The sequence below is a fragment of the Bactrocera dorsalis genome, chromosome 2 (genome assembly GCF_023373825.1).
Source record: "Bactrocera dorsalis isolate Fly_Bdor chromosome 2, ASM2337382v1, whole genome shotgun sequence".
Classification (NCBI taxonomy): Eukaryota; Metazoa; Arthropoda; class Insecta; order Diptera; family Tephritidae; genus Bactrocera; species Bactrocera dorsalis.
In genome coordinates this window covers 24,953,595-24,978,775 of record NC_064304.1, presented here as the reverse complement: position 1 = coordinate 24,978,775, position 25,181 = coordinate 24,953,595, and the positions used below count along the sequence as shown (strand labels likewise).

The 25,181-nt window shown below is 37.1% G+C and overlaps 1 protein-coding gene and 1 long non-coding RNA gene across 8 annotated transcripts in view; one reads left to right on the top strand and one right to left on the bottom strand.

Moving 5' to 3' along the window:
- Positions 1-1,940: 1,940 nt before the first annotated feature.
- The window catches only part of LOC105231074 (serine/threonine-protein kinase 32A), a 198,607-nt gene continuing 175,366 nt past the window's right edge, over positions 1,941-25,181 (bottom strand). For 4 of the 7 annotated variants that reach the window (XM_049447201.1, XM_049447199.1, XM_049447202.1 and 1 more), the window contains 9 exons: positions 23,647-24,306; positions 22,830-22,885; positions 21,539-21,704; positions 20,723-20,793; positions 20,293-20,381; positions 20,187-20,224; positions 15,956-16,081; positions 15,716-15,897; positions 12,816-15,652 (listed from right to left, as the gene is read on the bottom strand). In XM_049447201.1, the coding sequence (XP_049303158.1) occupies positions 14,822-15,652; positions 15,716-15,897; positions 15,956-16,081; positions 20,187-20,224; positions 20,293-20,381; positions 20,723-20,793; positions 21,539-21,704; positions 22,830-22,885; positions 23,647-23,701 (1,614 nt within the window). In that variant the 5' untranslated portion in view covers positions 23,702-24,306 and the 3' untranslated portion in view covers positions 12,816-14,821. Of the gene's footprint in view, positions 2,772-2,834; positions 3,017-3,081; positions 3,208-12,815; positions 15,653-15,715; positions 15,898-15,955; positions 16,082-20,186; positions 20,225-20,292; positions 20,382-20,722; positions 20,794-21,538; positions 21,705-22,829; positions 22,886-23,646; positions 24,307-25,181 lie in introns of those variants that run through there. The other 3 variants (XM_049447205.1, XM_049447204.1, XM_049447200.1) reach the window with 3 other exon arrangements.
- On the top strand, positions 2,450-16,612 carry LOC125776210 (uncharacterized). Its single transcript, XR_007421495.1, has 2 exons — positions 2,450-2,647; positions 15,529-16,612. It is a non-coding gene; the product is annotated as an uncharacterized LOC125776210 (long non-coding RNA).

The following is a 25,181-nucleotide window of genomic DNA, read 5'->3' as shown; positions in this document are numbered from 1 at the left end:
ACCGGCTCTACCGATCGCGAACTCCTCCTCTTTCACCGTTGTGAATATTGGGAAATTTTTTAGCACAAATATAACACTTATAACTACAAGTATTTTCTTACCAAATTTAAACTCTCTTTGATTTCTATTTAAGTTTTAGCTATTACATAGCTTTTCACTTGCTTTAGTTTGTCAAACAGATCAGTGCGACTGTTTGAACAGGTGCTCCATTGGCTACTCTGCATCGCTTGGCAAATCGAAGACAGCTTATGTTATATTATATATACTTACATACGTCAATCTTATACATCATTGACTATTTTGTTCCATGTGATAACACCGTTTCAATTTTCTCATCTGTCTTCAAGTTCCGTTATTATTTATTGTTATTTTTTAACTACCTGTTCCCATATCGAAAAATTTTTTATAATTAAGTTAGTGGTGGGCTTAAAATTACATTCTTTGGTTTTGTTTTGTCTACAAGTTAATTGATTTGCAAGTCACTATGAAAGTTACTTAGCTTAGTTATTTAAATATGTACTAATAAATCTAATCTAGATGTTTTTTTAAATGGTTAAAAATGTATTTTACGATATATATAGTATGTACATCCTGCTGCTGAGAGTTAAATTAAAAATAGTTTTAGGCGTTTTCTTCGATTTAAATAAAACTTAATATTCTGTTATTTAATATGCTATTATCTGTAAGGGATATCTCAAATGGTTATTCATGATTTTGTTTAGTTATAAAAATAGTTTTCAATTCGATCTAATTTTTTTGTAGAAAGTGAAATCTTCGTTTTTTTTTTGTTTATAATATTTCTTTGTTTAAAATTGAAATCTTAAAGCTGTGGTTTAATTGCTCTTCACTAATTTTCAATTCGCTTGCAAGCACTGTTGCAAAAAATGCATTAAATGCTTTAAAATTAAATTTAAATTATTTTTGTTTTTACTTTCTAATTCCAAAATTCTTAATCAAAAATAATTTTTATTCTACTAATCTCAAGTATCAATAAAATTTATTATTGAAAATTAAAAAAGAAATTGTTTCAGCATATCTCGTTACTATTTTTAACTAAATTTCGCACTTAGTCTTCATTTTCAATACTCTAGAGCAGGTGTCGGTCAACTTACACATTTAAAGTAATTATATTTTATCAGTTCTTCATTTTGATTCCTAATTTGCAATTAAAAATTAAATTAGCTATTTTTAACATCAAACGTTTTGAAAATAAATTCCCTTTTTAATTTTTACTTAACTTAAACTTTTTGTTAAAAAAAATAATATTTTTTGTTTCCTTTCTATTGCGGGCTCTAGTACTCCGGAAAGCCTAGATGTAATGTATATTTAATTATGTTTTTAAATGTTTTCTTTTCCTTGGGTATGCCAACTTCCTCGTATTTTCATCATAGCTATTTTTCCCCCCATTAAACTGATCAGATGTTTTTCTGGTTATTTGTGAAGACTCAGGAAAAAGTACATACCCAGTTTCAGCCTATAAACAGTTTATAAAGAATTTAAGAATACATAGAATTATTGATGTTTCCCTGGAATATTTCTTCAATACTGAAGACAAAATTTTAATGGCAAAGGTTATGAGTTATGACTTTGTTAAAATTTCCACCCTTTCCTTTAATCCACTTATAATTACGCCGAGAGTCCCACGCTGAACCCGTTTAAGGTGTTTTTATTGTTGTCCGTCAGATTATCATGATCCAGAAAGGCTGTACTTAATTAAGAGACTGCGCAAAGTCTCAACATATGCATAGGCGCTGAGAGGGTACATGGATATTATGAAATTTAACATAAGCGCTTTCCATTTCGCACAAAATTGTGCCTAAAAGTAGAATTCCATTTTATATTTGCAATTACTTCATTCGGTGAACTTAATTATGGTACATATAATAATGTTTTTGCATTTATTTCGTGTATTCCCTAGTTGATTAGCCGCTAAAGTTCCTCTACAGCACATTCGCTTTTGCTGTTGCGTCTGCTTTTCTTGTCATCACTGGCGTTCGTAACGTAATGGCGTTTGATGTCGACGGTGAAGGTGTACGATCGATAAATTCAATAATTTCACCATCCTTTGTGTTCGATGAAAGTTGAATTTTGGTTTGCTGCGGCGTTGTTATTCCCATTATTGGGCTGTGATGTTGGCATTTCGTACAAAGCGGTGGCAATGCTGTAGCTCCACCCAGAATGGTTGTACTCGTATTTGGTGTGGAAAGCGTGTGACTACTTAAAGCATTTACTGTTGTAGTTATGGGCACGTATGAATTGGATTTTGTGGTTACCGCGTGGCTAGCGGTAACATTTCCATTCGTCGCCGTCGTAGCCACACCGCCAATCTCGTCGGTATCACCATCACTACTAAAATGCATCGGCGTTGGCTTCTCTTGGATTGGCGCTAAACTAGTCACGATTGAATTCGCCATAGCGTGTTCGAGTTCGCGTTGCCAGTCGTTTTCTTTCTTTTCCATAGCCTTTCGTTTCAGTTCTTTATACCGATTGTAAACTATAAACTCCTTGATGAGAACCGTTTCGGGATCGCTATCACGTTGTGCCGATCGCTGTTTGGCTAAACGCTTCTTTTTCTTATGCAGTGGTCGCGTTTCAACAATCATTTCCTCCAGTTCTAAACAGGGATCACAATTGAGGTGATCCTCAGGTGGCTTGAATGGTAGTTTTGTCGTTTTCTCGAGTATACTCTTGAAGTCCGTGTGTCGTAGAAGTGGAGTTTGTTGTATCTCCTGCTGAGAGCTAATACGTGCGCCGGGATGTACACAGAGCAGCTGTAAAACAACAAAATATGCATGTGTAATATTATCACTATTTACTCAAATATAATATCTTACCTTTGTCAGCAAATCGATGAAATTATGACTCCAATAACGTGGATAGTGCATCGGTGCTGTTAATATATTTTTTACCTCCGCCAATCCCGTATGCGAATGCACGATAAACGGTCGCACATTGGCACGCATTTCATATGCAACTACACCGAGGGACCACCAGTCGACCGGAAAACTGTAACCCGCTGCAATTGTTTTTTTTTTTTTTTTAATATTGATTAAACCAATCAATGTACCGAGTGGGACTTACCTATTTCCTCTAATGCACACATGAATACCTCTGGCGCCATATACGGTTTGGTTCCAGACATGCTGCATGCAAGTCCGTTCTTTTGCAGTCTTGTAGCTATATTAAAATCAGTCAAATGTGCGTGTCCTACAATTTAGAAATAGAAAAAAGAGACACAGCATGATGTTATTAATGTTAATTAATTAAGGCACACAATTAATATTGTAAAAACAAAGTCGAAATAGATTCGAGTTAACTAAAGTTCAGTTATTAATTTTTGTTTTCCAAAAGTTGTGAAACTGCATTGATATTAATTCTACAGGCCACTTAGTGGCTCTTATATTTATTATAATTTTGTATTATGTCATTTCCCTTCTAATTTCCCTTCCCGGGTTTGGGGCCTAGATGGAGAAAAAGGCCATTCCATCTCATCAAATTTGATTCGGACTGATCCATTTAAACTGTTAATGACGACAACACGGGAAAAGTTAAATAAACATTGTCTGAAAGTCGTCTTATGGATTGACCTAACCATTTGGGTTAATGCTGTGGGTATGAAACGTGCCAGTGCTAGACTCATACCAAAGACTTTTTCAAAAAGGATCTCGGGGTGAGGACGGAAAAGAGACAAAGTAGCTATGAACCTTAACTGTCCGAATTCGGATAAAGTTTTAACAGATAGTAGTTTCATATCAAAAAATGTTCTTCCAAAGGGGTTACAGTCCATACATATAGTATATGCCTTTACTCCCCGTTTTGTTCCGCGTTTTTGTATGGTTAACGGATTCTTTGAAATTTTTGTCTTAATAGAAAGACACTCACGCGGCGGAAAAAGTTCCTCAAACGTTTGACATCTCTTGGCCAGATAAAAACTAGAGTACGTTGTCGTTACCAAGCCTATGCGACAAATCGCTAATTGGATAATTGTTATCTTCTAGCTAATGGTAATAGAATCAGAAGCGCAATCTTCTTCCACATGAATCAAAGCTACAAAATGAAGACAATCTTATAAATACTAATGATGGTAAATAGTTTAGTGACGAAACTGATAATTTGAAAATGTATTTGGTAGACGATATTTCTCTCTGGATACTTACAAAAAATTGTCCTATTACGGTCACTTTGTAGGTGATTTTGGGAATCGAAAATTGACACAACACTTTGTTCGTATCTCAGCATTACATGCGTAATATAAATTAAGTATTTAAAAGTAAAAAAATTGAAAATTAAATTTGACATCTCACAGCGAATTGAAAACAATTAATGGAGCTGGATAAAAACCAACATACGACGGCTTATCTGCTTTGCGGACAGGGATCAAATTTTCAATGGCGTAAATATACAACTCACACATCATAGCATTGCATTTTCACGTGGTCTAAAAAAATCGCTCAACTGAGAGCTGAATGTCTCAAATTTTCACGTAGACAACAACGAGCTGTACGAAGAGGTGACTTCGCTCCGGAATTCCTTATAAACATTTGGTGAAAAAGTATTTGAAACAATAATTTGCAAGGGTTCGAAAAATATACGGAAGAAGATTCCGGGTGCACAGTGGATGCTATAAATACTGTCACCAAAATAAGTAGCTGAAAAGGCATTAGAAGGAAATAGAAGGCATTAGGGTGACAAACAATACAGTGTAGTCATTACCCTTTACATTAAAAACTCCTTCAAATCAGCTCGAACTGGACTCTAACTATTAAGGCTTTGACAGGTTTAGAGGTTCCTAACTATCTTATTCAAATTGTGGCAAGGTATTTCGAAAACATTGCTAGAATATTGCCCAATATACGATGTCCCAGGGGAGGGATCAAAGTGATAAATTACGTCAAAATGTTGTCTTTAGAAGAAGGTGCTGTTTTGCGAAATTGCTGATTCCTGTGCTGATAACTCTCCCATACAAGTTTTTTGGAATGCATACACTACCGATGGTGTTCTCTTTAGTGTTAAATAGCACTGTCGGTACGTTTAGATGCCGTAAAGCAGTGGTTCCCAAACTTATTTGTCTACCGCCCACTTTGAGAATAAATATTTTTTTATCGCCCCCATTTTTTCACCTATTTAAAAACCACTATAACTTCAAATTAATTATTGTGACCTATATATGTACATTAAGGGAGAATTCTAAACGAAACTTTTACTATAAACAGCAACTTGAAACCTGAGCGCAGTAGGTAACATACAACGGCGCTTAAGTCTCAAGTTAACTCTTACGGGCTCCACCTCCTTTTTTTATCTTCCACATAAAAGATTTAAAGAGTTCAAAAGCTCTAAACGTGCGCTACATCAGCTACCTACCCGACGTCATTTCGCAAGTGATAAAATAAATTTTTCAAGAGCTCAAAGCATGCGCTACATCAGCTCGAACCTACCTACCCTACACCTTTGCGCAAATGATTATATTGTTACGAAAGTAGTATTAAGTTGTATTTGTATTGCTATATGCATCCCTTATTATGAACAATAGCTGTAGGTATATGGAATAGCATTTATCTTGTTGTAGACATCTGGCGCCGCGGCTGTCTGTTTGTCGAAACAATAGACATCTGGCGCCGCACTGTCTGCTTGTCTACTTAAACAATTGCTGAGTCTGGCGCCGCGGCTGTCTGCTTGCGTCTGGCGCCATATAGCATTATGTTCTGGTAATTTCCAGACGCAATATTCTAGAAGGACACGTCGGCATCAGCGAGAAGTGCGTGGCTATATAAGCCGTGGCAGCGCCAGCATAATAAATCAGTGCTAAGAGTAAACTGCTATAGTGTAGACGAGTTGTGAAATAAAGAGTTGTTGAATTAAATTAAACAGTTTTGCTTTTATTTGTCAATCCAGAGATACGAACCTAGCAAAGTAAATTAGCAAGCAGTAAAAATCGTAACAATTGGTGTCAGAAGTTGTCAAATAATCCAAATTCAAGATGGTTAAATTCGGAGAATTGAGAATTCAGCAATTAAAAAAGGAACTGGAGGAGCGTAATTTGCCGATAAGCGGGCAAAAGCAGGCACGATTACGTGAAGCAATGGAAGCGGGTGGAATTAATGTGGACGAGTTCGAATTTGATGGGCCAGAAACTTTTACAAAGGTAGAAGAAAAAATAGAAGAATAACGAACATCAAGTGTAGACATGAACATGCTGTTAGTGGCTATACAGAAAATAGCTGAAAATTGCAGTGCAAACAGGAAATCGTCTGACACAGCAAATGACGCAAATAACTGAAAATGCATACAAACAGGAAATCGTCTGGCACAGCAAATAGCTGAAAATGCAGAAAATGCAGTGCAAACAGAAAATCGTCTGGCACAGCAAATAGCTGAAAATACATCACAGTTAAAGTCTCGCCTTACGCAACAAATTACTGAAAATAATACGCAGTTAGAAAAGCGTTTGGTACAACAGATTACAGAAAGTAATACACAAGTGCAACAGAAAGTTTCAAAATTGGAAGACGAATTAAGCACGTTAAAAAATGACGAAGAAAATTTGAAATCAGAAGTTCTTCATTTGAGTAATCGGATGCGAGAACTGCAACTGCATGGCCCTGCACCATCAACAAATAATCCAAGATTGAAGGCACCCACATTCGATGGAAGTATTCCATTTCAAATTTTCAAACTTCAGTTTGAAAAGACAGCAATGGCCAATAACTGGAATGCAGCGGACAAAGTAGCGTCCTTGTTTGTATCATTGAAAGGACCTGCGGCAGAAATCCTTCAGACTATTCCGGACTGTGAACGGGACAACAATGAGGCATTGATGAGTGCGATAGAAAGACGATATGGTAGTGAGCACCGGAAACAAATATACCAGATCGAACTGCAAAATAGGGGTCAGAAGATAAACGAGTCATTGCAAGAGTTCGCAACTAAAATAGAACGACTGGCTCATTTGGCAAATGCAGATGCACCTGTGGATTACATTGAGAGGGTAAAAATTCAATGTTTCATAAATGGAATTCGTGATGTGGACACCAAACGCGCCACATATGCATTGCCAAAAAGAACGTTTGCTGAAACGGTTTCGCACGCCCTCACACAGGAAACAGCTTCCCTACTAAGTAAACCAGCACACAAAGTACAAAGAGTTGAAATGGAACAACCGGCGCTGATGGAAGAAATATTGAAGACTCTGAAGACAATTGCTGCACCGCGAGTAAATACAACAGGCAGATGTTTCAACCGTGGAAAAGTGGGTCACTTTGCCCGAAATTGCAATATAAAAGTAAACCCATCAAAACGGAAACAACCAACAGATAACGAGGACGGAGCATCCACATCTCACAAGTCGTTAAACTAAAACGGAACAGTTCAAAGGGGCGTGAGCTGGTTCCCACAACTATTTGCCCCGCCATCTCGATATCACAAATAGGTCGCCATGACAACAATCTTACTATCAACGGCATCGTAAATGGACGACTGTCAACGCTTACTTTGGATACTGGTGCCACACATTCAATTATCCGACCGGATGTGGTAAGAGGAACGGTTGAACCATTAGTCGGTTGCAAGCTTCGAACGGCCACCGGGGAGGAAGCAGCTGTTGCGGGAAAAGTGTTTTGCGAAGTCATGATTGCTACCCTGGAAGTTAATCACACCTTCATCGCCAAATTGTTACGATTTTTACTGCTTGCTAATTTACTTTGCTAGGTTCGTATCTCTGGATTGACAAATAAAAGCAAAACTGTTTAATTTAATTCAACAACTCTTTATTTCACAACTCGTCTACACTATAGCAGTTTACTCTTAGCACTGATTTATTATGTTGGCGCTGTCACGTCTTATATTGCCACGCACTTCTCGCTGATGCCGACGTTTCCTTCTAGAATATTGCGTCTGGAAATTACCAGAACATAATGCTATACGGCGCCAGACGCAAGCAGACAGCCGCGGCGCCAGATGTCTACAACAAGATAAATGCTATTCCATATACCTACAGCTATTGTTCATAATAAGGGATGCATATAGCAATACAAATACAACTTAATACTACTTTTGTAACAATATTATGATAGCAAATGCCCACATACAGATTTGACAATGGCAATAGAAATACGTTTGACAGTTAGTATTCTATAAATTCTATCCTGTCGAGATGCCCCGTTATGAAACGGAGCGACCGATTGACATGATTTTCATTTTTTCTATATTCAATAAAATAGGACAGATATATGAACTATGCGGAGAGAAATATAGAACCGAGTTTGAGCAATCTTTTAATTCATATTAGTTGATGTTCACAAGTTGTTGTTGAGAGTCGAGAGCTCATGCAGACGTTGTCTAAGAGGAATCCTAGCTAAATAAAATTACAAATAACCCCCCAGTCCTCTACACAACGCCCCCATTTTCTTTCTGCGGGGTAAAGCATAACTTGGTTCGAGAACGCAAAATACTCTTGCTGCAAATCTTTTAGCTGAAGTTTTGCTACGGATCACATTGGTCACGGGAGGAGGCTCGGAAATATATGTAACATATTCAGGGAAACTATGGACGTTTCAACAAGACTCCGCACCGTCTCACAAAGCGCGAGTGAACCAAGAATGGCAGAAAAACAACGTTCCGAACTTCATTGCGACCACACAATGGCTCTCGATTTCACCAGATGCGAATACAATGGATGATTCTTATTTTGGAGAGCAAGGTCCGAAGTTTCAAAAATACACCAATCTCGAGATGCTGAAGAAAGCCATTGCCCGTAAGTGGGCCAAAATATTGTCAAGTCACATTCGGGCAGCTTGCGATTCGTTTTTTGACCGTCTCAAGGCCATAGTTAAGGCAAAAGGTGGTCATATCGAATTTATGATTATTTTCACACATTTTGTACTTTAAAATAAATTTCCAAACCGAGTTTATGGTTTTTGTAATTGGTTACACTTCGAGTGCCGGACCCTGTATTTTATATTCTTTGCAGATAATTACTTATATATATTTTTCTTATTTCAGGCTGGAGGATTGAAGGTCACTGGGTGTTGGGGATGGTGCAGGTATGTTTAAATAATGTCAGGTCTGCTGAGGTGCTCATACCCTTGATAAAAAAACATATTGCGCCAGGCACAATCATTTGTACCGGTTGGTGGGAGACGTATGATTATTTAGCGAATCAGAGCTATGAGCATCGACATATAAACCACAGTAATCTTGACAATCCGTTTATGGCGGATCAATATTTAATTCCAAACATTTTGGAACAAAAATTATGTTTTCAATTTTCAATCCCAATTTTTAATTAACTTAAACTTTTCACTAACTAAAATGTTCTTTTGAAATTTTGCATGAAAAAAATAATAATAACAACTGCGAAATAGTTGATTCCTTTCCAGTGCTGGCTCAAGTACTCTTAAAAGCCATTAGTTTGTTTGCTTCTTCGCACCACTAAATTCATATTGAGTTATCAAAATTTCAATAAGAGTCTTCTCGATCGGCTGTCACCTGTGAGAACTCAGGAGAAAGTACTCTCATTAAAATAAACTGTAGGACGATCTCATTTTTTTCTACCGAGTATCCACATAGTTTTCAGTATATAACAGTTTATAAAGCATTTAAGAATACAAATAATTTGTGATGTTTTCTTTCAAGATTTCTTCAAGACCGAAGACAAAATTGTAATGGCAAAGTTATGACTCTGTTATAATCTGTACTTTTTCCTTATTCCATTTTTAATTTAGCCTGCCAAATCAGGCTATCGTTATAACCTCCTTGGCCGAGGGACCCACGCTGAATCCGCTTACGGCTTTTTTGTCGTTGTCCATCGGATTGTCATAATCGATGCAAGCTTTACTTAATTAAGAAACTGCGTAAAGTCTCAACATATGCATAGGAGCTCAGAGTGTATATTGTTATTAGTGAAAATTTATTGTAAGATGCTTCTATTTCGCATAAAAATTGTTCCTAAAAGTAGGCTTATATTTTATATTTTCATTTTATTGTATAACTCATTTATTATGAAATTCAATTTCGCAAATTATAATGATAAATTATAATAATTTGCTTTTTTGAATACCGTTTCTTAAATGGTTACTTATGTATATGCACTTAACATTTTTCCGTAGTGAATATTTATTCATTTATCACAGTTAAAAAAGGCATAAAAATATAACTCCTCTAAGATCATATAGTAAAATAAACTGATTTTATTTTGAAAAAAATCAAAGTTTTACATATATTTAATATTTTTGGGACACCTTTTCCATAAATTTTAAGAAAAAAACTCAATGCAATCATTTTCTGGTCAAAAAGCGGCCATTTTGGGCCAACCAAGATTTCCTTGACATTTCTCCATGGGTACCTTTCAGCTGTGCCTTTGTTTACATATTATCAGCTGATAGTTTCTTTACTCCCCCGTTTGTGATGGCTCTCAAAGAGCAGGAGTGCAAGTCGAGCAGAAAATGGTTCGGCTGTCTGTTATGATGCAGCTTCTCGTCGTCGCGTCTTCGATTTATTTAGTGGTTTAGAAGATATCTACTTCTTCATTACTTTACTTCTCAATTGACTATTCAGTTCGAAGTAGCGCCTGTTGGCTGACAAAATAGACGAAATTATCTATTGTCGAATTATCAAAATTATGACTGTCAACAGTGACCCAGTTGCTTGGTAAGCTCAAAGCGAACGGACGTATGCGCGGATCTTTTCAGTCTACAGAGCGTTAACATTAGTAACAGTGTTTGTGATTGTTGAAATCACCGGGCCTTGTTGCCCAGTGCAAAAAAAAAAAAAATTGAAGGCTATTATAGTGCGAACAATAGACGCAAGTTTAAAATACCTGGAGTAGTTTCCCAAGAAAAAGTGCATTAAGCACAATTGTTGGGTTTTTCCATTAATTTAATAAGGCTTGGGTTTTTTCAAGGACAATAAACTGAACAAACTTAGTGCTTCCCATACGGGGAAATTTTGTGGGGCAGAAATGCCTCCAACAAAGAGGAAGGGATGTAAATGCCTAGAGGACGTGGAGAAGTATGTGATGACGGTGGAAGTGGAGGCTTCTTCGGGCTACGAAGAAGTGCCACTAAAGCCGCCGCCCCCGAAAATGAAAGGCCCGTAAAGGGTCATCTGCAAAGGAGGAGGAGAAAAGCAGCAGGAGGAGCTCCTCCGAAAGGACAACACTGTGGAAAGCACTGCCAAGGATTCCAAGAATGTCGGCCTGAAGGACATCAGCGGCGGGGAGAAACGCCAAGCGAGTGGAGGCGTTGCGCAGAAGGTAGCAGTAGGTACCAAGGTGAGTACCAACAAGATTGAGGGTAGGGGTGCCTCACCCACGTACTGAGTCTGTCTTGGGTGCTCCAACAATGAAAAGATTGTTGGACCTTTCGTCACGGTATGAGGAGGTACTCATGATCGTGGTAACGGAGAACGCCCATCTCCGTCGGCAAGTTGACGCCCTAAAGGAGGGCGGTGCCATCCGGCACCCGTGCTGGAGGCAATACCGTCCAAGATGCCAAGATCAACGGAGACCTGGCCTGTAGTTGTTAGCAGCAAGGCTAACAATTAAAGGGGTTGATGTGGTCATCCGGACCTATCCGGAGGTCAAAAACACCAAGTTCGAGCAGGTCGATCTTAGTGAGACCGTCAACAAAACGATGGGACAGAGTGTCGTTGTGCAGGGTGTGCACATCGAACATAAGCTTGAAGAGTTCATGGAAGAATTCTTCGAGCACAACATCAAGGAACGTTGTCCTGGGGCCACAAAAGTCGACGCCAGGGTTGTTACGAAGCCCTGGACGGTTAAGGGGGATGGTAGGACGTACGTCGTCTTGGCAGGAGATGACAAAGTCATGTCAACTCTTTTGGAGGCAGGAAGGATCTACGTCAAGTGGTTCTTCTTCCGAGTGCGTGCTGATAGCTTAGTTGCCGGTTGTTTCCGGTGCATGGGCTCCGACCACCGGGTTGCGGATTGTCGCGCCAAGCCCGATGTCTGCCGGAGGTGTGACCAAGAGGGCCACAAAATACCCCGCATTGTCGCAACTGCCACTTTAAGGGTAAGCCGGCTGGACATCTTATGATGTCCGCTGCCTGCCCAGTATATTGCGGCATCCAGGGGTCGTATGCCGTTATGTGCGAATTGGGGCGTTTAATGATTGAGGGTGGGTGCGGTGTTGCCTTACTCCAGGAGCCCTACGCCACTAATGGTGTGGTTAGGGGTCTGCCTGGCAGTTTTAGGATCTTTACTGATCTTGGGGCTAGCGCCGCAATAGTTGTGAACAATCTGAACTATGATTGTGTAGTTTTGGACTCTTCACAGCTGGGAATTTGCGTCTCTATAAAAGGGGAGTTCGGTATACTGGTTGTCGCTAGTTCGTACTGCAAATTCAGCGAACCCCTAGAGCCTTACCTGGGGTACATGGATAAGCTACTACTACTTGCGGGTAATAGTCCAATTATCCTTGGGCTAGATGCGAATGCCTCGTCTTCGATGTGGTTTAGTAAGGTATCCCGGCATTCATCAATCAGGCAGCTAGCAGAGGCACTCAGCGAATGGGTGGTGGCTTATAGCCTCCACATAGTAAATGAGCCCAGCGAATTTTATACATTCGATAGGCCAGGAGGTGTTGGCGATATTGATATTACCCTCATCAATCAGACAGCTAGCAGAGCGTTTGACGTTAGGTGGGAAATAAAAGGAGGGTGGGGTTTAAGTGATCATAATTTGATTCAAATAATGGTTACTGCCAGATCTCTTCCCTCGGAGCATGTAAGTCCATTGCGGCGATGGCGTACCTCTGGTATTGACTGGAGCCAATATGGACTAACTGTTAGGGAGTTCAAAGCATTGGGGGTTGACGATCAAATCGGTCAGCTAAATGATTTAGTTTGGGGTCTTAATAATAGATTGCTGCGGAAAAGCGAAAGCTACCGTGGCAAGAAACTCAAATGGTGGACGCAGTGGCGTCACCGTTGTGAATATTGGGAAATTTTTTAGCACAAATATAACACTTATAACCACAAGTATTTTCTTACCAAATTTAAACTCTCTTTGATTTCTATTTAAGTTTTAGCTATTACATAGCTTTTCACTTGCTTTAGTTTGTCAAACAGATCAGTGCGACTGTTTGAACAGGTGCTCCTTTGGCTACTCTGCATCGCTTGGCAAATCGAAGACAGCTTATGTTATATTATATATACTTACATACGTCAATCTTATACATCATTGACTATTTTGTTCCATGTGATAACACCGTTTAAATTTTCTCATCTGTCTTCAAGTTCCGTTATTATTTATTGTTATTTTTTAACTACCTGTTCCCATATCGAAAAATTTTTTATAATTAAGTTAGTGGTGGGCTTAAAATTACATTCTTTGGTTTTGTTTTGTCTACAAGTTAATTGATTTTCAAGTCACTATGAAAGTTACTTAGCTTAGTTATTTAAATACTAATAAATCTATTCTAAATGTTTTTTTAAATGATTAAAAATGTATTTTACGATATATGTAGTATGTACATCCTGCTGCTGAGAGTTAAATTAAAAATAGTTTTATGCGTTTTCTTCGATTTAAATAAAACTTAATATTCTGTTATTTAATATGCTATTATCTGTAAGGGATATCTCAAATGGTTATTCATGATTTTGTTTAGTTATAAAAATAGTTTTCAATTCGCTCTAATTTTTTTGTAGAAAGTGAAATCTTCGTTTTTTTTTGTTTATAATATTTCTTTGTTTAAAATTGAAATCTTAAAGCTGTGGTTTAATTGCTCTTCACTAATTTTCAATTCGCTTGCAATCTCGGTTGCAAAAAATGCATTAAATGCTTTAAAATTAAATTTAAATTATTTTGGTTTTTACTTTCTAATTCCAAAATTCTTAATAAAAAATAATTTTTATTCTACTAATCTCAAGTATCAATAAAATTTATTATTGAAAATTAAAAAAGAAATTGTTTCAGCATATCTCGTTACTATTTTTAACTAAATTTCGCACTTAGTCTTCATTTTCAATACTCTAGAGCAGGTGTCGGCCAACTTATACATTTAAAGTAATTATATTTTATCAGTTCTTCATTTTGACTCCTAATTTGCAATTAAAAATTAATTAGCTATTTTTAACATCAAACGTTTTGAAAATAAATTCCCTTTTTAATTTTTACTTAACTTAAACTTTTTGTTAAAAAAAATAATATTTTTTGTTTCCTTTCTATTGCGGGCTCTAGTACTCCGGAAAGCCTAGATGTAATGTATATTTAATTATGTTTTTAAATGTTTTCTTTTCCTTGGGTATGCCAACTTCCTCGTATTTTCATCATAGCTATTTTTCACCCCATTAAACTGATCAGATGTTTTTCTGATTATTTGTGAAGACTCAGGAAAAAGTACATACCCAGTTTCAGCCAATAAACAGTTTATAAAGGATTTAAGAATACATAGAATTATTGATGTTTCCCTGGAATATTTCTTCAATACCGAAGACAAAATTTTAATGGCAAAGGTTATGAGTTATCTATTAAAATTTCCACCCTTTCCTTTAATCCACTTATAATTACGCCGAGAGTCCCACGCTGAACCCGTTTAAGGTGTTTTTATTGTTGTCCGTCAGATTATCATGATCCAGAAAGGCTGTACTTAATTAAGAGACTGCGCAAAGTCACAACATATGCATAGGGGCTGAGAGGGTACAGCATAACATAAGCGCTTTCTATTCCGCACAAAATTGTCCCTAAAAGTAGACTTCCATTTTATATTTGCAATTACTTCATTCGGTGAACTTAATTATGGTACATATAATAATGTTTTTGCATTTATTTCGTGTATTCCCTAGTTGATTAGCCGCTAAAGTTCCTCTACAGCACATTCGCTTTTGCTGTTGCGTCTGCTTTTCTTGTCATCACTGGCGTTCGTAACGTAATGGCGTTTGATGTCGACGGTGAAGGTGTACGATCGATAAATTCAATAATTTCACCATCCTTTGTGTTCGATGAAAGTTGAATTTTGGTTTGCTGCGGCGTTGTTATTCCCATTATTGGGCTGTGGTGTTGGCATTTCGTACAAAGCGGTGGCAATGCTGTAGCTCCACCCAGAATGGTTGTACTCGTATTTGGTGTGGAAAGCGTGTGACTACTTAAAGCATTTATTGTTGTAGTTATGGGCACGTTTGAATTGGATTTTGTGGTTACCGCGTGGCTAGCGGTAACATTTCCATTCGTCGCCGTCGTAGCCACACCGCCAATCTCGTCGGTATCACCATCACTACTAAAATGCATCGGCGTTGGCTTCTCTTGGATTGGCGCTAAACTAGTCACGATTGAATTCGCCATAGCGTGTTCGAGTTCGCGTTGCCAGTCGTTTTCTTTCTTTTCCATCGCCTTTCGTTTCAGTTCTTTATACCGATTGTAAACTATAAACTCCTTGATGAGAACCGTTTCGGGATCGCTATCACGTTGTGCCGATCGCTGTTTGGCTAAACGCTTCTTTTTCTTATGCAGCGGTCGCGTTTCAACAATCATTTCCTCCAGTTCTAAACAGGGATCACAATTGAGGTGATCCTCAGGTGGCTTGAATGGTGGTTTAGTCGTTTTCTCGAGTATACTCTTGAAGTCCGTGTGTCGTAGAAGTGGAGTTTGTTGTATCTCCTGCTGAGAGCTAATTCGTGCGCCGGGATGTACACAGAGCAGCTGTAAAACAACAAAATAAGCGTGTGTAGAATTATTACTATTTACTCAAATATAATATCCTACCTTCGTCAGCAAGTCGATGAAATTATGACTCCAATAACGTGGATAGTGCACCGGTGCTGTTAATATATTTTTTACCTCCGCCAAACCCGTATGCGAATGCACGATAAACGGTCGCACATTGGCACGCATTTCATATGCAACTACACCGAGGGACCACCAGTCGACCGGAAAACTGTAACCCGCTGGAAATGTTTTTTTTTGAGATTTATTAAACCAATCAATGTACCGAGTGGGACTTACCTATTTCCTCTAATGCACACATGAATACCTCTGGCGCCATATACGGTTTGGTTCCAGACATGCTGCATGCAAGTCCGTCCTTTTGCAGTCTTGTAGCTATATTAAAATCAGTCAAATGTGCGTGTCCTACCATTTAGAAATAGAAAAAAAAGAGACACAGCATGACGTTATTACTGTTAATTAATTAAGGCACACAATTAATATTGTAAAAACAAAGTCGAAATAGATTCGAGTTAACTAAAGTTCAGTTATTAATTTTTGTTTTCCAAAAGTTGTGAAACTGCATTGATATTAATTCTATAGGCCACTTAGTGGCTCTTATATTTATTATAATTTTGTATTATGTCATTTCCCTTCCCGGGTTTGGGGCCTAGATGGAGAATAAGGCCATTCCATCTCATCAAATTTGATTCGGACTGATCCAATTAAACTGTTAATGACGATAACACGGAAAAAGTTAAATAAACAGTGTCTAAAAGTCGTCTTATGAATTGACCTAACCATTTGGGTTAATGCTGTGGGTATGAAGCGTTCCAGTGCTAGACTCATACCAAAGACTTTTTCAAAAAGGATCTCGGGGTGAGGACGGAAAAGAGACAAAGTAGCTATGAACCTTAACTGTCCGTATTCGGATAAAGTTTTAACAGAGAGTTGTTTTACGAGTATATCAAAAAATGTTCTTCCAAAGGGTTACAGTCTATACATAGGCTGCTATATAAATTTCTGGACTAGGCAACACTAAGTGTTGCCAGGTGCAATCTGACATTTCCATTGGAAAGTTTGACATTTTTTAGCATAACATCCTTTAGAACGTTTTGTCATTTAATCGTGAATTGTTTTATTTACAGGGAATTAAAAAATTCATCTCGGCCAAAAAATGGAATTAACTCGTGAACATTTTCGTGCGATCATTTTTCACAACTTCTGACGTGGATTATCACGACAAGAATGCATCGATGAACTAAAATCTTTGTATGGCTATGAAGCACCATCCTATAGCACTGTGAAAAACTGTTACAACGAATTCAATCGTGGCCGACGCTCGCTCAAAGACGAATTCCGTGAAGGTCGTCCAAAAACAGCCGTTGTGCCAGAAAACATCGATGCCGTACGTGAACTGATAATGCAAGACCGTCATGTAACATACCTTCAGATAAAGGCATGCCTATGCATTTCTCCCACCAGCATACATTCGATATTGCATGAACACCTGGCCGTAAAAAAGGTTTGTTCTCGTTGGATTCCGCACAATTTGACAACCGCTCAAAAAAAGGCTGGTGTGGATTGGTGTAAAGAAATGCTGAAAAAATACGATCGCGGTGCTTCAAAAGACGTTTATAAGATCGTCACAGGTGACGAATCATGGATCTATGCGTATGAGCCCGAAACAAAACAGCAATCGACCGTGTGGGTCTTCCAAGACAAGCCAAATCCAACGAAAAAAAAAAATTCATTGATAAATATGCCTATTTTCATTATTAGGCCAGAAATATATATAGCAGCCCTCGTACATGTAGTATATGCCCTCACTTACCGTTTGTTCCGCATTTTGTTTTGTTTGGATAATTGTTATCTTCTAGCTAAAGGTAATAGAATCAGAAGCGCAATCTTCTTCCACATGAATCAAAGCTACAAAATGAAGACAATCTTATAAATACTAATGATGGTAAATAGTTTAGTGACTAAACTGATTATTTGAAAAATTATTTGGTAGACGATATTTCGTTCTGGGTATTTACAAAAAATTGTCCAACTACGGTCACTTTGTAGGTGATTTTGGGAATCGAAAATTAACACAGCACTTTGTTCGTACCTCAGAATTACATGCGTGATATAAATTAAGTATTTAAAGGTAAAAAATTTAAAATTAAATTTGACATCTCACAGCGAATTGAAAACAATTAAGGGAGCTGGATAAAAATCAACTACTGACGGCTTATCCGCTTTGCGGACAGAGATCAAATTTTCAATGGAGTAAATATGCAATTCACACACATGAGTGGGGCATCATAGCATTGCATTTTCACATGTGTTTTTTAATAGTATTTGGGGAGACCAAATATTTGGGTTGCAAACGTTAAACGAGTGTATATGTTGGTATGTCAACATGACCTCAGTACATGGAATAATGAAAAATAACTGTACAATCAAACCGTAACCGCGATTCAATTCAATTCAATGCATATGGGTGCACAGATTGAAATGAATTTTTGGAATGTTTACTGCTGGGCACATATTGATTGGTAGTTTTCCGAGTGAAACACATACGCATCATCATTCCTATTCAAATGAAATTCGCAGGAAAGCTTTGTTGCTGTTTTCAATATTTTTCTACCAGGAAGCGGAATTTAAAGGGTGATTCAAGCAGGGGTACTTTTTCAATAGCCTTTTTTTTACAGGTAACGCGTAAGTCGTGTCAAGCTTTCATGTAATTTTTGTTCAGTATTGTTTGGCATTTCATATTATAAAGACTTACGCCTGAATAACGTTACAAATCGTTCAACTTTATTATGAAAATTCACATTCAACGTATTATCACCATAGTCGGCTTACTAAGCGTACTATTCGTAACACCATCATCTATCTCCAGACCCAGTTTTCATTATTGCATAATATTCGACCGAATAGATCACGTTCAGCACGCAGTGAAGAAAACATATCAGCCGTAGCTGAGAGTGTGCATGAAGACAGTGGATAGTCCATTCGGGGCCATTCGCAGCAACTCAGACTGACGAATGGAATGACTTGGCGCATTTTACGTCGATATCTTATATTGAAAGCCTTTTATGCAAGAACTTGCCTTCCCAAGCCACATCGTTTCGCTCTATGTGCTCTTACACATTGCATCAATCAATGGATTTATTCGGGAGAACACTTCGGGCCGTTCGAGTGGGCGCCAAGATCATGTGATATCACACCGTTAGACTTTTCCTAAAAAGATATTTAAAGTCTAAATTTTATGCGGACAATCCCGCCTTGTTTCAGAGCAAAACATCACACTTGTCATTCGCCAGTTACTAGTCGAAATGTTCGAACGAGTCTTTGAAAGTTCGACTGAATAGATGTGTATTATTTCGAATGATTATATGTTGTTTCTTTAAAAAAAGTAGGGTACCTCGAAATGGATCATCCTTTATTAGATTATACCAATCGAGTTTGGTTGTGTAGAAGTTCACGCAAGTGAGGAATGTTCTCTGAACGCCATTCACTTGGACACACAACTTTTACTTATGGTTGAAACTGCTAACGACTTACGGTCTTGGACCAAGTATCCTCTAAGTAACAAAAACAAAGACAAGCTAAAGTGAGAAGGAGCAACGGAAATACAAAAGAACTTTTTTTTTTAACTATTTTACTTTTCCGTTTGTTTACGTCGGATCCTTTTTAAGTGCAAAAACTGAAGCAAAAAAATCAAAAATTTAAAATTGGGAAATATCGGTGCCTGTATATATATAGCATATAGACATACTATACATGGGAGACCCCACAATCTGCACTAATTACCGTGGGATAAGAATCTTTACCATCGCATACATATAAGGTTCTATCGAAAAGTTTGTGTGAAAAGTGTGGCTTTGGATCTGGAAAATCAGTCGTAGATAATTTCGTTCATCTTGGAACGTCAATCACGGAATCTAACGCAGAATAAATCTTACCAGCAGGTGCTACTTCAGACTGAGTAGGGAATTGAGAAGTAAAGTCCTCTCTCGACGAACAAAAACCAAACTCTACAAGTCACCTATCGTCCCTGTCCTGCTATATGGTGTATAGGCATGAACGATGACAACATCTGATAAGTCGCCTTTCCTAGTGTTCGAGAGAAAGGTTCTGCGGAAGGTTTATGATCCTTTGCGTATTGACTACGGCGAATATAGCATTCGATGGAGCGATGATCTGTATGAGATATACGATGACATTGTCATAGTTCAGTGAATTAAAAGACAGCGGCTACGCTGGCTATGTCATGTCGTCCGAATGGACGAAAACACTCCAGCACTGAAAGTATTCGACACAGTACTCGCCGGGGGAAGCAGAGGAAGAGGAAAACCTCCACTCCGTTAGACCAGATGGAGAAGGACCTGGCTTCGCTTGGAATATCCAATTGACGCCGCATTGCGAAAAGAAGAAACGACTGGCGCGCTGTTGTTAACTCAGCTATAATCACGTAAGCGGTGTCTACGCCAGTAAAGAGATATACATACAAATTTTAAAGACAATTCGATACACTTACCAGCACCATCCAAAAGAATGTTATCTGGCTTGATATCCCTGTTGAAAATATGGAAAATAAAAAATATGGAGACTTATTAGTACATACACATACACATTTTACGTACCTATGCACCACTCTTTGCTTCTGCAAGTATTCTAAAGCACTTCCCAACTCACACACTAATAAGGCAACACTTTTTTCGCTGAATTCCACCTAAAAAAAAAATATTAATAAATTGAACAATATTATGGCGTTAACATATACCTATGCAAAAAAGGATCTCTATATAGGCAAATATAGTAATTGTATATAAAAGTGTGAGTATGTACTACGTATTTATGAATACGACTATCAAATCATAACTTAAGTGTGCTGAAGGTGCTCTTTAGCCATATATGTATACTACACATGTGAGTGTATGCACTTGAATCTTTGCTACTTTAAAATAAATACTTATATCACGTAAAACTTATATGTACATGTATGAGAATATGTAAATATGTGTATATAAATATATTATAACGTGTATATGTATTATAAATAATTGCACTCACCCGATTCTGTAGATGATACCTTAAATCACCGCCAGTCAGCAAATCACACACCATAAATAAATCCTCTTCATCTGGGTTGACCAAAGTAGCAAATGGCAAAAGTGAAAATATTTACATACATAAACGTACATATGTAGGTATATATGAGTATATATTAGAAAATTATAACAGAACTGAAAGCTAACCAATATTTACGAGTATATGATTCACAAGGTGTGTGCGCTTATAATCAAGGTTGAATATGTTCACAGTTATGCATTGAACGAGAGAAATTATGGAAACTTTTTACATAGTAGAATAAGTCCATACATACATACGAGGGTGAATCGATATGTACATAATTTAAAACTCGGCCGATAGGACCATCTTCGCCTTCTTCAAAGCAGGTTCACCGAGTGAATCCACTGTTTCTAGTGTTTACGAGTTGATCCTATTTTTGCCGTGGGATTGGGCTTAAACAGCGTTCAACACTGCTGCAAAGTGGTCTCACTTTTGCATTTCCGATATCCACTATCCATATGATAGTGGTTTTTTCTTGAGATAGTAAAGCCATCGGCGTAAGTAATAAAGGAACTATCCTCGTGCTTATGCTTAGACCGAATGGAAATGGTAAAATTATGGTTATTTTTTATATGGTAGAATATGTATATACATAGTTACATGGCGATGAGTAAAATGCTTGAAAACGAAGGACATACATATTTACTATATGCATGAAAAAGTTGATGACCACTTGTGAAATATACTCGCACATAATGAAAAGTTCACCTGCACTCTAGCTTTTAAACATACTCTCATTCACACGAACGAACTTACCTTGAAATGAAAACCACAGATTCACCAGAAATGGGTGTTCCAGCGAGGCAAGCAATTCCACTTCTTTGATAACACCACCCAGGGCACCACGTGACTCGCACGCCGACCGACTGACATATTTCATGGCATAGAGTATGCCACTATCACGTTTCTGTACGATGCACACCTGTGCGTTTGATTGGTTGGCCGGGAGATGCATATCAAAGCGAGTTGAAAAGTGGAATAAGAGAAAAAATAGAAACCGACATTAATGAAAACTAATCTTTTGTGGTGGTGTGGAAAATTATGATCAAGACACCAGTTGTGTTAACATTGATAATGCACATAGACTCACTTTGTTAGCTTGCTAACTAACGGTTCAGAGTGGATGTCATTTTAGTTTATCTACAGAGAAACCAATTCTTTAAAGTAAAGTATAAAACTAGTTTTTGAAGAAAATGAATCATAATTATCTACGCAGTGAAATAAAAAGTAGTAAATTTTCGTAATGAGTAAAAATATTGAAAATTTCGCGTGGTCAAAATTTGTAAAAGGCAATGGTCAATACTTCTTTACTTTCCTATTCAAAATTAGTATTTCATTTTCACAAGGCTTATTTCATATCGGTACACTTGGTGCAATTATTTTTATGGAAAAAGTATTTTTCGAATTTTTTGGGTAAATTTAACTTTTTAAAACCCCACCATTTTGTCAGTTTTTGATTTTTTTTTCGACTATAGGTCATTGTACGGACAATACCTTCTAGTGAGATTATTTGTTTTAAACTTCATGTACGAAAAAGGCCGGAATTACTGCAACTGTGGAGGACCATATTTTTTAGTGCCCTCAGAGATCGGGTGAACTCTAAAAATATTTATTCTTCAAAGATTTTTCTAAATTCTAATAATATGTATAAATATATCCTTACAGCTCAAAAACAATTTTTTTTATTCGTTATTGTTAGGCTGTCATACTAGGTGTGCTCTTTAAATAGTTTAATTAGATGAGACAATTGGGAACGTATCTAATTAAGCTCTTTATAATTATTAGTAACTGATAATCTAAAAAATATGATTGTGAAATATTCCGTGTAAATAATATATCTAATCGTCAATAATAGTACTTAATTTTTGGAGACTTATGCCTCAATCTATCGTCAATGAAACAGTAAATGGGATAATTAGTAAGCTAATTATACAAAAACTTTACTCTTTACAAAAAAGAAACAAAAAAATAGAATACATTTGAATTAAAATTACTATTTTTTTACGTGACGTAATATAATAAATTACTTACTTAATATTTGACTTACCTTGCCAAAGCTCCCTTTACCAATCGCCCGCAAAATTTGAAAATGATCAAAATTGACTATATGTACAAGCAAACGCCGCCGCCAATCATGTAAAATAAAATTGAAAATAGAATTTTTTAAATACTGAGGTTAGAATGCTGGAGATGTGCTTAGATGTGCTGATTTAGGTAATTGAAGTAAATAGTAATACTGATTACATTGAGGACAAGTTGAACAACTCATCAAAAAGAAACGGGGAATTAAAAAGATTAAACACGAGACAATAGTGTTCCATCATGACAACGTACGTACTCTTTAGAATACAGTTCTCATCAGAACGCTTTATCGAAAATTGGCTTGATACAATTCTTTTAGAATAGAATCCACAAACAGCCAGAAAAATGTATAAAATGATTACTACTAAGAGCAAAAAATGGTAAGACTTTCTTCATAATTTTAAAATTTTCAATTTATTCTTCAAAATCTATGCCCTCTTCCATAAAGTAATCCCCCTTGTCACTAATGCACTTGTGCAAACATTTTTTCCAATCCTCGGCAAAGTTGTTAAAGTCAATTTCCGGAATAGAGCCTTCAATGGCCGAAGCGATTCGCTTTAATGTTTTCAGTTGACTCAAAACAGTTTGCTCGGAGTGGTCGCTTGAACTTTTTTAAGTGTGCCAACGATCGCTAAAATACTTAGAATGTTTTACAAATAAATAGGTTTGAGATTATATTATAATCCCTCTCAAATAACCCATTGTATAAAGCACATAATGCGAAATTATGAACATATTCACTGAAAAATAAACAATTTCCTTCATAAACACGCCAGACTTACCATCTTCATCGCTGAGAAGACTTGCATCCGATCTGCTCGACGAATTCGCTCCCATGTTGAGTATGTATATGTATGGTATATGTTGGTGTAGCAATTTCGTGTTGATTTTATTAAGCGTCGTAAATTTTACGTTCAATTATTATATTTGTTATATCGAGTTGATTATAATCAATTTGATAACTAATGCTGACGAAGCGAAATGCGCTACGAGTACATAATTAATGCATTCGCAAAAAATATGAGTACCTATGGGTATATTCCTTTCAGAGAAAAATTCCGCCTTTCATTCTCAACGGCTGCTGACTGCCAATATGACTATAAACGAGAACATTAAGGTGAGTATGAACGGAGTACCAACAGAGTTTCGCACTCTACGTTAAATGTTCGCTGTATCTTCAGTGTCAGAACTATGAACGCTTGTCTTGATTGATAAGTGCGATTAAGCATTGACGCTGCTTTTGGTGATTGAAATATCTATACTTTTCTGCTGTCTCTTTTTGCTGTCTTCAGATGTATGTATGTATGCTTTATATATATGTATATGTTTATATGTTTTTAGTTGGTTTCCGTTTTGACAGTTAGTTTTTTATAACACATTAGTTTGCTATACATATTCTGTCTCGAAACAGGATATTCCGCATCATATAGCTGAAGTCGCAACTGCAAATACATAAGAAAATAGCGATAAAGATGTAAATATAAAGCGCAGCTTAGCAGTAATGGTGATTGAAATATCCGTGGTGGCATTATTGCATGGGTAAAGTTCTATATATGCATACAGTTATCATTAAGTTTAGATGCATTACCAAAATTGGATTTTAAAATTTCGTTCCAGATCTTGAGGACACACCACATCCTGGATCTCTTGAAGCCGATGTTGATAATATAAAGTTATTGATTGATGCAAAACGTCAAATATTCACAAACGTTTGCAATTTCATCCATTCACAAGCACATGAAACGCCTAGGATTAATTTCGAAGATTGACATATGTGTTCTTAATGTTTTGACAAAATACAATTTTCTTCGTCGTATAAATGACTGTGATTTGTTATCAAACATCAAAGAGATAATTAATTTCTGTAGCATATTGCTACTAGAAACGAAAAGTGGGCAGTTTATAAGAATATGAAGCTCATGATCTAAAAGGGATGAACCAGATTAAATCACTTCGAAGGTCGGTAGTCCCTCCAAAAATTATGTTGTCTGTATGTTGAATTTCAGGGGATCGTTTATTTTGAGCTTTTGCTCGACAATATCACGGTTAATTTTGAAATGTAATGTAATCAGCTGAACTAATAGAGAGATGCACTCAGGTAGAAGAGTCTAAAATTGATTAATAGGAAATGTGTAGTGCTCCAACGCTTAATGAGAGACCACATACAAAGTTGATGACTCGTTAAAAGCTTTTGTATCTTGATTGGATGCACCATCACACCCAACATATCCTCCCTACTTTCGGGCTATTACTTGTTCCTGTGGTCACAAACTTTTTTAGATGGAACGATCTTCACTATCTGGACTTCAAAAACTAC